This window comes from Pseudonaja textilis, chromosome 13 (genome assembly GCF_049901715.1).
Source record: "Pseudonaja textilis isolate UNSWEBS1 chromosome 13, rPseTex1.2, whole genome shotgun sequence".
Taxonomy (NCBI): domain Eukaryota; kingdom Metazoa; phylum Chordata; class Lepidosauria; order Squamata; family Elapidae; genus Pseudonaja; species Pseudonaja textilis.
This window is the reverse complement of record NC_142002.1, coordinates 2,518,262-2,533,142: the sequence shown is the minus strand read 5'-3', so window position 1 is coordinate 2,533,142 and position 14,881 is coordinate 2,518,262. Positions and strand designations below refer to the sequence as shown.

The following is a 14,881-nucleotide window of genomic DNA, read 5'->3' as shown; positions in this document are numbered from 1 at the left end:
CCTGGCTTTCCTGATAGTCTGTCCAGCGAAACGGCTGGTGCCTAGAATTGCTTTTCTTTGCATATTTGTCAGCCAGAATTATATCCCAGTGACCTATCCGCCCCATCAAGGGGAGTGCAGATCAGCTAGACGGTAGCTAGGCTTTTTAAAAAATTAAACAAGGGTCTGCACTTTTTCCCCTTCTCCTCCCCCCCCCCCCTGCACCCCCGAAGGGCAGAAGCAATTAAACAACGGAGCCGCGTGTGTGTCGTGACCTCATGGGAATAAATCGTGGGTTTCAGACGGGGGGGGGGTTTAATTTCACTCTGGAATGTGACACCGGGTCCTTTGCACTAATCATGATTAAAAAGGCTTGATTTATATTCCCCCTTGCAGTCAAGAGAAGATTTCTGATTTACTGGGAGGGGGAAGAGAGGAAGGAAAATGCTGGCCGTTGGATTTTGTGTTAAGAGGAATGGCATGCCCCCTCCCCCCTCCCCTTCCTCAATTCCCCACACAGCCTCTTGCACCAAAACGTTGTTTTCTGAGGATTGCAAAATTCCATCCTGTCTGTGCACAGGATACTTTGGTCATCGCTCAGGAAGGGAAAAGGAGAAGTGGCACAGTGGAAAAAGGTTGCCTTGAAGCCAGCTTGACGTTTACTCCTATTCCTCCCCCGCCCCAATAATTAAAAAAAAAATATTCTTGCTCTTCTGATGAAAGAAGCTTTTTAAAAAAATAAATTAAAAAGGTGTGAGCTATAAGGAGGACGCAGGTGGTGCTTGACTTGCAGCTATTCGTTTATTGACTGTTTGAAGTGAACAGTGGCCCTGAAAAAAGTGAGTTAACAACTGTTTTCCACTCTTATGACCGTTGCCACACCCCCATGGTCATGTGATTTACAATCGGACGCTTGACGGCTGGTTCACCTTTATGACGTGATCCTGGGGTCACGTGGTCCCCTTTTGCGACCTCAGTGAGGAAATTAGATTCCCTTAACAACTGTATTCCTAACTTAACAACTGAAGTGTTTCACTTAACTCCGGCAAGAAAGGCTGTAAAATAGAGCAAACTCACTTAACAACTATCTTGCTTAGCTCAATTGTAACTCGAGGACTACCTGTATGGTTTTTCCAGCGACCCCTCATTCTAAGCCTTGGGCCAGCCAGAAGCAAAAGGTTTTGGTTCTTCCTTCCCCAATTTGTTCTACAAAACCCTTGAGAAAAAGAAACATTCCAACACGGTGTGGGGGTTCCTAAAAGTTTACACATACTGCAAATTTTAAGTTGAATAAAAAAGAGGAAGTTAGAAATCAAAAAAAACCCCACCTGCTTTTCCAAATAGTTCCTTTTTTTCTTTTTGATTTGGTTTTATTTTCTTTCGTTTTTAACAGTTATAAATAATCAATAGCGATGCACTGGAGTTCTTAATGTTAGCCATTAAGCTCTAAGACAGAAACCTTTTTTATACTACAAAATAATTGAATGTATTTTGCCATCGTCTCTCGATACTTAGCTTTACAGTTCAAACAGTTTTAATAGCATTTTCAAAATTATCCTTTTAGCATTGATATAACCTTGTTTCTCCTTATCTTTAAAAGTTGACCCTATCCGAACCCACCATAGTATTAATAGTTTTTATTTTGCATTGCATAAATGCCACAACACCCCACTCTTGTGTTGGAAAGAAAAACAGAACAGGTGAAGTCACCTGGTTCTTTGTTCAACAAAGGGAAACTGTTCGTATGTCTCCAAACAAAGCACTATAAAAATATTCTGGCACTGGCAGGTTGGTTAAGGAGGGCGTTGAGAAGAATACAAACATTGAGTCATGTGCTTTTGTTGGGGGCAAGAGGCTGACTCTGTAAACTGTTTAGAGAGGGCTGTAAAGCACAGTGAAGCGGTATAGAAGTCTTAAGTGCTATTTCTATTTGTATTATTTCTATTTGTATTATTTCTTCTATCTTCTATACTATACTATACTATTCTGTTCTGTTCTGTTCTCTCCTGTCCTGTCCTGTCCTGTCCTGTCCTGTCCTAACCTAACCTAACCTAACCTAACCTAACCTAACCTAACCTAACCTAACCTAACCTAACCTATTATTATTCTATTCTAGTGTAGTAGTAGTTAGAATACAGTATTGCAGGCTAACTCTGCCCACTGCCAGCAGTTTGATCCTGACCGGCTCACGGTTGACTCAGCCTTCCAAGGTCGGTTAAATGGGGACCCAGATTGTTGGGGGCAAGAGGTTGACTCTAAACCCCTTAGAGAGGGCTGCAAAGCACCATGAAGTGGTATATAAATCTGAGTGCTATTGCTATTAAGATTAGCAATTAAAAAGAAGGTTAAACTCAAGCATACAGGGATGAACTTGGCCTCTCACTCAGTCAGCCACCTCCAGCGTAGCCTGCCCTCATCGGGTCCCCAAGGCCTTCCTGGAAGGCCAGAAGGATGGTGGAGGCAGAGCTCAACTCCAATGACCCAATTTCCAGTGAGACCTAATAGCTGGTAATGCAGAAGCCAATGTTTTGGTTCTCCAGATTAGAATTCTTTTATTGGCCAAGTGTGATTGGACACACAAGGAATTTGTCTGGGTGCAAATGTTCTCAGGGTCCATAAAAGAAAGGATACATTCGTCAGGAGTCAAGAATCATCAGGTACAACACTTAATGATAGTCATAGAGTACAATAAGCAATCAAATCCAGGAAACAGTCAGTGTGAGGGACAACTGAGAAACCCAGGTGTCCATTTCGTCCTCCAGTTGCTGCTTCCCCAGGTCAAGAAGCTCCCAAGCCAACCCCTTGACCAGCCTGTCCTCTTTCCCACAGAAAAGAACGGCCTGTCATTCATCGAAACCTCCGCTTTGGACTCTACAAACGTGGAAGCTGCTTTCCAGACCATCCTGACTGGTGAGTGGGGCCTTTAGAGGCCACCTAGAGTTCTCCTTGTCCCTGAAGTTCTTTAAAAAGTATCTGGCTGACTTTGGCCTTCAGAGGTGGGTAGCACTTGGGTTGAAAGACCGGCGGTAAGATTGAATCCTGAAGTAGGAATGCTTTGGAAGAAATTCTGCTTTCCTCTTGCAACTCTCTATCACTTATTGTTCTCCAATATACAGTAGTTCCCTCTGAAAGAAGGAATGAGATTGCGACAAGACCAAAGTGTCCAGATAACGGGCGATATTTTATGTTGTAAAACGTATTTTTTTCCCCCCATGTTGGAAGCACCAAAGTGCTTCTGTGGCAAAAGATATTTGCCGGTGGCATCACTGTTGCCCAGGGGGATCCTTTTATGGCCCCAGGAAGTTTCCCACTGAAGGGGTACCCATTAATCTACTTGGGGTCACCCACTTTCCAACTGCTGGGCTGGCAGGAGCTGGCGCGTGTGACGGGAGCTCACCCCGTCCTGCAACAGTAACAGGACTCGAACGGGAGCCTGCTGATCGTCAGCCCAGCATTCTGACCGTGTTCCTCCATAAAAACAATAGAAGATTACAAACTTGAAGAAAGAAATGGGTAAACCAGGTTAGCTGCCTTCCCATCGTTCCTTCTCAAAGCGTTCCATCTGCCACCTAGCAAAACGTTGGTGCATCATGGGCGGTACATTTGCACTTGCACATCAGCAAACAAAAAGGAATTCATCTGGATGACCAGAATAGTTTACAAAAAGGGGGCACAATGCATGTATCACGTATATTCTCTTACAATCTATGTACAGAAAGCCGGTTTTCCCATCCGAAGGCTCCAATTTTTAAAAATTGCCATTGCTATATCCTGGTTGTCCACATGAGCGGTGAGGCGAAAAGTCCGTCCGTTCCATCAGGCGCACCCAAAAAAGCAAGCAAACCACAGGGAGACTAGATTTCCCTCCTGACATGTTTGTAGTTTGACGAAGTTTTGAGAATTCTGCAATGCTGAATTTGTGTCCCAGGAAAAATGGGTGTGGAAGTGATGGCTAAAGTCCTTTCGGTGCACAGCTGGGTTATGGCTGAAGGCTTCATTTTTGCCCTTCCCACGTGCAGCGTGGTAAAACCAACTTCCCTTTCTTTTGAAATTCTTGGGAACCGTTGGGGCATTTTCGTTTTTGAGCAGTTAATGCCGCCGGTAAATGATCTGCAGAAAAGGCACGAAAGAATTTGCTGACAGCAGCATTTCAAGAGCATATCTCAGTCTGTGTTTTTAAGATACCAAGATATTGCCCTCCTCTAGGAAAAGAGGGTAGAAAAAAGGAAAAACAGAAAAGAGGTGTGCAAAAGAAAAGGCTCAGTTTTGCCAGTTTTAAATCTTAACGACACATCCCACCCCGAGTTGAATATTTTGTTGGTAAACTTCTCCTCTTCCTTCATTTCCCCAGCTGTCTCGTGGCCTTGGTGTGCTCCAAGAACCAGGGCACATCTGGATGCACCTCTGTCTTTTTTTTCCCTTCCCTCAAAAGCAGAGCAAGGCTGTATTTCTTCCTACAACAGCCCAGTTTTGAAAGCATGGTTAACCTTTGCCTCTAGAATGTCAGGCTGGTTGAAGACATGCCGTTCACCAGTCCACGCCCGTTCCGATAAATGGTTAAATCAATATTTTTTTTGTAAGTCCCCCAAAATAACTGAGAGTGAGTGGGTGGCCATATAAATTCTCTTAAGTAAAAAAAAAAACAATAAATAACGAAACAACTGTTTTGGGTGGGAGATGGGGCCAAATTGAGACGTGCAGGGAGAAATTCTGAACACCAGTGGAAGGCAGTGGGGCGGGGAAACAGGGACAGGAGGCTTCCCTGTGACCCTGGGTGCAATTCTTTGGAGACAGGGGCATGGGTGGGCTTCAAACATTTTAGCCATGGGTTCTTCTGCCCGGTTGCTGGGTGGACGTGGCCTAGCCGCCCTCCTGCACCACAGCGGGGAGGAGTTTGGCCTCCCCAGGCTCTGGAGGCTTTCCTTGAGCCTCCAGGAGAGTGAAGATGTCCCTCCCCCCAGACTCCGGAGGCTCTCTAGAAGCCGGAAGCAGGCCCATTTCCTAGAGCATTTGACAGCGTGACTTTTATGAGACAAGCTAGGAGCAAAACACAGCACACAGAGACGTACACCATTAACAGTGGTTTATGTGCTACAGTTATATACAGACGTGATAGGCAAAGTACCTTTAGAACAAGGGTCTGCAACCTTGGCCACTTTAAGTCTTGTGGACTCCAACTCCCAGAATTCCTCAGCTAGCAAAGCAGCTGAGGGAATTCTGGGAGTTGGAGGTCCACAAGTCTTAAAAGTGGCTAAGGTTGGAGACCCCTGCTTTAGAAGCCAGCTTTCTTCTTCTTGACACCCGGAGAACTTCTGCACCGAACACTGGTCACAAGGAAAGAGAACCAGGCCCTCTAATGGCTGCCTTTTATACACACACACCTCTTAAGGGGATCTTTCATCTCCAGTCTTAAAGGGGAAATACTCGTGCTGTGCTGAATCACTCTTGTTTCATCAGCCTACATCTGGCAGCTATTCACCGCTGGCCAGTTCTTAAATCGTAATACCTTAACACCCCAAAACTTCCGGGAGGCCCGTTTTGCACCCTCCCCGAGCCTCTGTGAGCGCCCTGCAGTTACCTGCATCCAAAACGGGCCACCTGGGGACTCCTGGGAGGGGAGGGGCAGGGTGGGCGTGGCCAGGCAGGCGTGGGATTTGGGGCTTCTCCAAACTGCGCAGAATCTTAGCTGGGGGCTCTCCTGAACCCCTGGACAGCGGGATTGTCCAGCCTTGGCCGTGCAGAGAAGGGAGACCAGGCAGGGGGGGCAGCCCAGCCTCACCCTACTTGTCCCATCACATCGCTCTGGGATTCCCTCCAGATATTGGCAAGTGGAAGGTCAGAAATATTCTGGATTGTGTTTCTGCTGAACTGTGTGGCCCACCTGAAGCATTTGGGAAGAAGACAGGCTGCCCTCGACTTCACAAGCCATACTGGACCCCAAAATTTCTCCTGCTAGATAAGATAATCATGAAGTGAATTTTCGCCCGCTTGACGACTTTCCTTGCCACATTTCTTAAATGAGTCACCGCAGCGGTTAAGTTGTTTTAACAACGGGTGTTAAGTGAATCTGGCTTTCCCATGGACTCTGCTTGTCAGGAGGCCCCCAATCTCATGACCTGCAAGACAGTGGAACCGTCATAAATACGAGTCACTTGCCAAGCGTCTCAACGGTCCTGAGTCACTTTTCCCAGTGCCGTCGTAACTTTGAATGGTCACGAAGGGAACTGTTTGAAAGTCGAGGGCCACCTGTATCTGGCATGTGCGGTTTGAAACACAGAGTGTGTCTTCTGAATTGAGGATAAGGGTTTCCCTTTCTTCTGGTTGAGAAAGTTTAGTTTAGTTTATTGTCACTGCACATCATAGAACAAAATTAAATACTAAATACAGTAGAATTCAGCAGAGCTGCTGCCCTGGGATAGAAGCTGTTTTTCAGCCTATTTGTCCTTGTTTTTATTCTCCTATACCATCTGCCAGATGGTAACAGTTCAGAAAAAGGGTTCCCAGGATGAGATGGATCTTTGAGGATGTTTTGAACTTTTAAGGCAGTGGGAGCTCTAAAGCTCTTCCAAAGAGGGGAGAGGGCAACCCATGATCCTCTGGGCAATGACATTCACCCTCTGGAGTGCTTTCCTATCTGCCCCTGTGCAATTGGCAAACCATACAGAGGTGCAATAAGTTAAAATTCTCTCTATAGTGCAGCGGTAGAAGGTCACCAGCAGTTTTCCATCCGGTTGTTGTTTCCTGAGAGGCCTCAGGTAGTAGAATCTCTGCTGGGCCCTTTTGACCAGGGCTGCAATGGGAGCCCCCCCCCCAGGTCAGGTCCTCTTTTAGGGTAACACCCAAAGAAGCCCTGCAAAAGAAGGCTTGTGTCCTGTTGGAGCCTCATTTGCCTCCCCCACTGCCCCACTTAAAGGAAAACAACAGGATTGATTTATTTCAGGAGGGTGTGTCCTGAAAATCCAGAGGCCAGATATCCTAATTAACCACCCGGGGATTATAGCAAGTCTCAAAGGTAGCATTTGCAATACTACGTGTCCAAAGAAGTAGGATAAACAGCAGCTTAGAGGAGAGAAGAATGTGATCCTCTGGAATTTGGAAGTGGTGCTTGGAGTGGCTTTAAGTTCAGGTGAAAACCAGTCATCCCAGGACAGGTTTTAATCCCCCTAAAGCAGGGAGAACTCTCTGGCAGGGGATTGGGTCAATAGAAGGAAGGACTCCTCAAGGAAAGGCTTAGACCTTCCAAGAAATTGACTCGGTACGGAGCAGCTTTTGCAACCCAAGATGTGTGCCGCTTACAGCTCCTAAAATTCCAGGCATACCAATCCCATGAGCTGATCTGAGATCTCCAGGCTGGCCCATGGCTAGCCTGAGAGTGGGCAGGATGTGGAACCCGTGTGCCCAGGCCCCACAGAAATCCTGGGAGTCCCTCCTGCAAAGTATCTGCAGAGGTTTTACCATCAGATTGTAATCGCCAAGGGGATAGAAGATTGCCAGAATAGTCAAGAGGATGGGATTTTTTTAAAAAATAATTATACGTATGAAATCATTTCTCTCCTCCATGGTACAGGTACAACAGTTCACTTTAGGGAATCTTTGAAGTTACAACGGCACTGAAAAAAGTGACTTATGACCCGTTTCCATATCTTGTTCTCGGGCCTACTGCTTCAATGGCAGTTGGTTGGACCGTTTATTGTTACCTTGTTTGGCAGTTTTTGATTGGGGTATTGTTTGCTTCTTGACTGATGGTCTGATCTTAATCTTGACTTTAAAATAGAATTAGGCCATCTGGTTCTATTTTTGTCCGGAGCACTTCCCTAGGTTGACTTAGGCCAGAGGTCCCCAAACTTGACAACCTGAAGACTTGTGGACTTCAACTCCCAGAATTCTTCAAGTTGCCAAGTTTGGAGACTTCTGACTTAGGCGGTGGAGACCTGCAAGTTGGGAAGAGTCATTTCATGTTGGTTGTTCCGGTTTGGATGTAGGAACCTTTATGGGCCAAAGTGTCTCCCATCTCGGCCCTAGATGTCAGTAACAGGCTGACTTTGCCAACTTTCTAAGGGCGTATTTCTGATTCCAGCTGGCGGAACACAATATTCTTCACCATTTATTTCATTGTCCGTTGGAATAGATGCCCAGGCTCAATCTTGTTAACGACCTAAATGATGACTGAATAGGCCTACCCTTAAAACCTAGCCCACGGATTGTTCAGTTTGATCCGGCAGTTCACGAGGGATGGCGTCGGCCCATCTAAACAGCGCCAAGTTGGGGAAAGCAGCCTCAAACTAACAACCACGGGGAAAATGTCAGAAGAATGTGCATTGGTTGGTCTATCGATTGGTTGCTTTTTCTTTGAGTTTATCGGTGTGCCTTACAAGAACCTGCTCACAAATTAGCCAGCTAGTGGAAATAAGATGTGCAAGAGGGAGAGTGACCTGACATTCTTTTTAAAAATTAAAGTATCAGATGCTCCCGATGACCTCAACTTCTCCAAATGAGAACAAGTATCCACGTAGTCCTCGACTTAAGGACTGCAATTGGGACCAGAATTTCCATCGCAAAGCAACGTTAAGGGACTTGCGCCCAATTTGATTACCTTTTTTTTGCCACCGTTGTTAAGCAAATCACTGCAGTGATTGGTGTGGTTGTTAAGTGAATCACGAGGTCATTAAGCAAATTGGGGTTCTGCCGTTGACTTTGCTTGCCAGAAGCCAGCTTGGAAGGCGGCAGGTAGTGATTATGAAGAGTGTCAGGGCTCCAGCATCCACCCCCATTCGAATCATGAGTCTAGCCGCATCTCTCAGAGTTTAAAAAAATGATTTATTAGGAGTGAACATGCTGGTGCTACCTGGGTGTAGCCGACTCTGAGACACATCATTCATTTCCCCCCTTTACCCTGGTTTTCCTCCCGCCCCCTGGATGTATATTCTCCAATGGGACACCTCCATAGCCAAGAGTCACCAATCATGCTCTCCAGTAACAATCTTGCGATCCAGATTATCTATGAAAGCATTTAAGGAATGCACTATTTCTCCCATTCCCTTTCTGCTGGCAACTCTAAAAGACCAGAGGAATATTTTTGAGTTGACAGAGAGATTGCAGGGGCCATAAATGAATGCCAGTTTCCAAGGGACCGAATTTTAATGATGTGATTGTTGGGGATTATAAGTGTAAGGGCCGGTTGTAAGTCAGTTATTTTCAGTGCCATAGTAACTTTGAATGATCACTAAACAAACGGTTGTGAATTGAAAAGTACCTGTGCATAGCAAGAGAAGACCTGCAGTTAAATGGAGTAGATGTTCACAAGCTAACCCTTCCTGTAAGGGGTCTAGGATAGGGGTCTCCAACCTTGGCAACTTTTAAGACTTGTGGACTTCAACTCCCAGAGTTCCTCAGCCAGTCCGCAAGTCTTAAAATTGCCAAGGTTGGAGGCCCCTGGTCTAGGACAACCCGCCACAAACAATTCACCATAGCTATGGCCAACTCACTGCAGAACAACTCGCTGCAGGCCAAGAGTTAAACTGATATCAAAGAAATAGTCAACTAGAATCATTAAAGAAAGGATGCCAAAGGAGGGACAGAATAAAATATGAACGGCAGAAATTAAAATTATTTCAGATAATTAACTTGGGATTGTTGAATTGTCTCGTAGCGAGTTGTCCCAGTCCCCCCGTAAGTGGGGCTCTATGGTTGGCGCATGTATGGAGGAGGGTGAATTCTGGAATGGAGGCCTCAGCCCCCTCTCCCCCCTTTTCCTCCTTGGTCACTCGTAGCTTCTCTCTTTCAGAGATTTATCGCATTGTGTCGCAGAAACAGATGTCAGACAGACGCGAGAATGACATGTCTCCAAGCAACAACGTGGTCCCCATCCATGTTCCTCCAACCACGGAAAACAAACCAAAGATGCAGTGTTGTCAAAATATATAAGAAGTTCAACTCCTGGAAAACGGTGTATATTCCCCCGGATCTGAATGGAAGTAGAGTTTTGAGCTGACATTACTTTTACTTTCTCTCTCTCGTTCTCTACTCTCTCTCTTCCCCCTTTTTTTCCCCCTCTCCATCACATTTTGCCTTGATTTTATTCTCCTCTCTCCGTTTCCTCGTTTTGTCACCGTTTTCTCCTTGTCTTCCACCTCAGTTCTGTGACTCATCTCTTTTCACACGAGGCTGCAGCATCGTTTGAAATGCTCGCGTCCTGCAAGGCAAACCTGGTTAACCGATCAAAGCGGATCACCTGCCTGGCTCACCTGGGGAAGGAGCAGAGGTGGCTTCTGTCAAAGCGTCCCCAATTCAGACACTCCCATCAACACAGTGGCACAATTTGGTAGCTCCCTTGTCCACTATGGCCTCAGGGCTTAGATACCATCCCTTTCTTTCTCTCTCTCTCTCCCTCTCTCTTGGCCTTCCACGTCCCCAGGGCCCTGCAGACTACAGCTCCCATTATCCCTTCTAGCCCCACCATTGGCCCGAGATAATGGGAGGTGTAGAAAAAGGGCTCTGGAGAAAGCTAGGTTGAGAGAGCCATTTGTTCATCCGGATGGCCTGGGCCCTCGGGTCCAAAAATGCAAATGGTTTGTTGGGTTGACTTTCTGCCTGACCAGAACTGTGATCCCGTTTGGAAGACCCAAGTCGGGGAGGATGACCTCCGGGAACAGCTGGGCCTAATGGATTAAGCATCCCTGAGCAGGGCCCGTGGTCTCACTTTTGGAATTGGCTTTGCTGAGGCCACACACGCGTAGCCTTTCGAGGGGTTTTTATTCACGGTTGAGCAGACGGATGACGTCTTCCCCTTGCCAGCAAGGAGAGGAGGATCAATCCTCTGGCTGACAAGGCCACTGTGCGAATTAAATCATTGCAGCCCACCTGGCTCGGGCCCAACGTCGGTTGCTGGAGGTTGGATGATGCCACATAGTTACCCTAAGAGGGACGTGCCACCTCGCTTCGCTTGCTAGTCCCCGTGGCTCGTTGTCTGTGGCATTTAGTGTGTCGCACCATCTAGCATGGGCCCTGGGGTGGGGGAAATCATTTTGCATGTTGCACATGTACAGGTGATGGAGAAGGCTTGGAGGTTGGGCGTCGCAGCTCCCAAGAAACTCTTGACTTTTTCGTGAGAATTGTCGGCAAAACTGGCACTGATGCATCCTCCCCCCCCACCCATTGCCCGCCCAAGATTTGGCTCAAACTGGTTTAGTTTCTCGTGGGGGGTGGGAGGGCAGTTCCTGGCCTGGAAGCCCTCGAAACTCTTTCAGTTGCACACTAAAAGCCCAAGTGATTGAGCCCTTCTGGGTTTCCAGAGGACATTCCTTCGCATCTCATTCCCCCAGGCAGCCTTACGGTTTGCAGCCTACACTGCCTGTCCGTCTGCAGCACTGTTCAAAGGAGGGCTTAGGGTGTGCACACACCAGCAGGCACAGAATTGTGCAGTCTTTGGGAAGCCCAGCTGAAGAGGAAAGAGTCCCTGGTTTATAGGGAGAAGGGAAGGAAGGAAGGAAGGAAGGAAGGAAGGAAGGAAGGAAGGAAGGAAGGAAGGAAATGCTTCTTGCAGATCTGTTCCTCCTGCTGCGTTGAAAGCTACTCCACTCAGCTTGTCTGCCAGTCTTGCAGTGCTCATGACGTGTAAGGCACACCGAGGGCATTGCTGTAGTCCAGTCATATTTTGTTTCATTGTTTTCTTTCTCCAGAGCGTTGTTATTTTTCTGCACACTTTTTTTTTTTTTTGGTTCTTTCCCTTCTCGCACCCACTTTTTTTTTTTTTTTTTGTAAATTGCTTTGTACTGTTATGCACATTCTGTACCGAGTATTTTTTAAGATTGATTTAAAATTATTCATTTTTGGAATTCTAATAAAAGAATCACAGGGGATTGTTCAGAGGTTTGTGGAGTGAACTTACTTGGAATTAAAGACTCTGATGGGCCTTTGAGGTTTAAAAAAAACAGGGTGGGGGGGGAAGAGGGCCCTTGAGCTGCGGGAAGATAATTGGAATTAACGTGTCAATAAATTACACGGATCGACTTGACATGCAAATCTGATTCATTTACGTTTCCACTTTGCACTGTTAATTGCGTTCCATTGGCAGAGCTTTAAACTTTGGGTGTTTTGTTATCGTGGGAAAAGAAAGCAAGTTCTCCAAATACATTTTTTATTTTACTGGATGCTTCTGTGATGGACAAAGCATTCTGGATGAACAGAGCTCCATCAGCCACTTCCTTTATCTTACAGCATGCCAAGAGGATTAAAAGAAGATTCGGGGGGAGTTGGAGGCCCCAAAACAACATGGCCACTAACTCCTCTTTTCGGCCTCCAATTTTTTCCAGACCTGGTGACCACCGGCAGTGCTGACAGAATCAAGTCAGACAAAAGGCTGTTTGTGTCCACTTGGGCATAAGTCATTCCAGACTATAGAACGCTTGGCAATTGAGATCCCAACCGATGAAATTCAGTGTAGAGAAAAATAAAGGTTTTACACTTAGGCAAGAAAAACCCGATGAGTCAACAGCAGTAAATATAGGAAGGATTTTGGGGTTCTAGTAGACAATTACTTAAAGATGAGCTAGCCGTGTGCGGCAGCAGCCAAAAAAGCCAACACAATCCTAGGCTTGCTTAACAGGGACAGAATCAAGATAATGTGTCCAGTTTTGGTCGTCATATTGTAAAAAAGATATAGAGACTGGAAGGAGTGCAGAGAAGAGCAACAAAGATGATTCATAAAACATGAACGGTTGTAGGAATTGGGTATGTCTCGTCTAGAGAAAAGAAGGACTAGAGGTGACATGACAGCAGTGTCCCAATATTTGAGGGGCTGCCACAAAGAAGAAGAGAACAAACCAGGGGTGGGATTCAGAAATTTTAACAACTGGTTCTGTGGGCGTGGCTTGGTTGGTGGGCGTGGCTTGATGGTCGTGACTGGGTGGATATGCCTTGGTCATGTTATTGGCTGGGTGTTGGCCAACTCAATATCACTCACATCGAGGCACGCATCTCCTCACCTGGCTTCTTGTGACTGTGTGGGTGCTGCAACAGTCGTAAGTGTGAAAAATGGTCATCAGTCACTTTTTTCAGTGCCATTCTAGCTTTGAATGGTCTCTCCACACAAGCAAAGTGCCAGCAAAGGAGGGGAAAAACAACTCCAGAGACGTTCCAGAGACAGGAAGTCTAGTCCTGCCAAGAATGTAATAAGGATTAACGGAGAGGCAGTTTCTGTAAGCAACACCAGAATGTTTCCTTCCTGCCTTCCTGACAGGATTAGCCCTGTAATTTCTTCTAGCAACTGAATCTCCGAACTGCTTAGAAAGTTAACAACCGGTTCTAGCGAATAGGTGTGAACTGGTAGAATCCCACCCCTGGAACACACTGTTTCCCAAAATACCAGAAGGCAAAATAGGAAACGAAGGGAACTAATCAAGAGAACCAATCTAGAAATAAGAAAAAAGAATAGTTAACCAGCAAGTGGAACAACTTGCCTCCAAAAGCTGTCAGTACCCCATCTCAACTGGACAGCGCTTGTCTGGTTTAGGGTCTCCTGCTTGAGCAGGGGGGTTGGACTAGAAGACCTCCAAGGTTCCTTCCAAGACCTCTGTTATTCTGTTACGTTTTTTGCTTTAAAACAACGAGCACTTTACACAGATCAGTGTACCCCAAGGCTTAGAAATAATCATAGGTGGTGGTGGTGGTGGTGGAAACAAAATGCAACAGAGAGAAATTCAGTTTTATTTTTTAACAAGCTGTATTACCTTTGTTTGGTCAACAAATATTACAAATGCGTCTTGCTTTTTAAAAAAAGTATTGCCATTACAACGTTTGTATTCTCCTTTAAAGGAACGGGTCTGCTTTTCAGTGCCTCCTGCTGGATGTAATGTGCCTTTCCCCCCCACCCCCTGATACATCATCTCTACCCCCTTCATTTTGGCTATAGGACACCCCGTTACATAGTCCAGCAGTCTCGAATGCAGCATAAACGTTCCCTGGATCTGCAGCCGTCATTTCTCCTGCCGGAGAAAACGTTCCCCTGAAAACTTGCATACATTTACGAACCGGATAAGCTTCTATAGATTACCCATATTTTTGCATCCATCATACCTCCATCAGAAAGCAGAAAGGTTGGTCCTGGGCATTTCTTGTATCCCTCTGCAGGTATGTCTTCTTGGAAAAGTGCAGCGGTCCAGATTCCTGACTTTTTTTTTTTTTATAAATCTAGGTCGGTATGTTAATTCCCAAGTCAACTTCACTGTGAATTTGCCCAATTGAAATTTTAAAAAAAAGCCTTCATGGAGGATTTTTCTTTTTTCTTCCCCCTTGCGAATTACTGAGGTAAGCCTTTTATTCCCCTCCCGACCCCGCCCCCCCCCATACATGTATTTAAAATATATATTCCCTACAGGTCCTACAAAATAAAGTTCTACTTTTTAAATATATTTTTGGATAAGGCTCTCTTGGAAAGTAAAACAGCTATTGCCAATAGGTCGTATTTTTTTTCCCCCCATGCACACATGCAGCATTCGTGTAAATAATTAACAGTTTTTTCCCCCCTCTGCTGTAGAAAAAGAAAAAAAAAAGTCAATTCTCCTAAAACCTCACTGGGATGCATTTTCGCTCCATCCGCTGACCAGTGCAGAAATCCACCCTCTGCTTTGCTTTGGAATTAGGCTTTCATTTCCCACTATTCCACCCCACCCCCGACCCCCCAAAATAAAATTCCTTGGCTTTCATCGAGGGACTAAACTAACTCGGTTTCCAAGCATTCCTTCTGCCATGGTAGACAGAAAAAGCAAAGTTGAGCTTGAAAGACACAGGGATTGTTGCACAGGCAAAAGGGGACGAATGCTTTTTTTTTAACGTCCAGAATAAGATCATATTTGGAAAGAGCTCAAGCAGACACCTAGCTAACTCACCGCGGGGTGAGAGAAGG

General features: G+C 45.9%; 1 protein-coding gene across 1 annotated transcript in view; it reads left to right on the top strand.

Annotated features, from left to right (window-relative positions):
- The window catches only part of RAB11A (RAB11A, member RAS oncogene family), a 32,471-nt gene extending 20,629 nt beyond the window's left edge, over positions 1-11,842 (top strand). The window contains exons 4-5 of the mRNA XM_026709297.2: positions 2,809-2,889; positions 9,764-11,842. Of these exons, the coding sequence (XP_026565082.1) occupies positions 2,809-2,889; positions 9,764-9,903 (221 nt within the window). The 3' untranslated portion in view covers positions 9,904-11,842. The remainder of the gene's footprint in view (positions 1-2,808; positions 2,890-9,763) is intronic.
- The last annotated feature ends 3,039 nt before the right edge of the window (positions 11,843-14,881 follow it).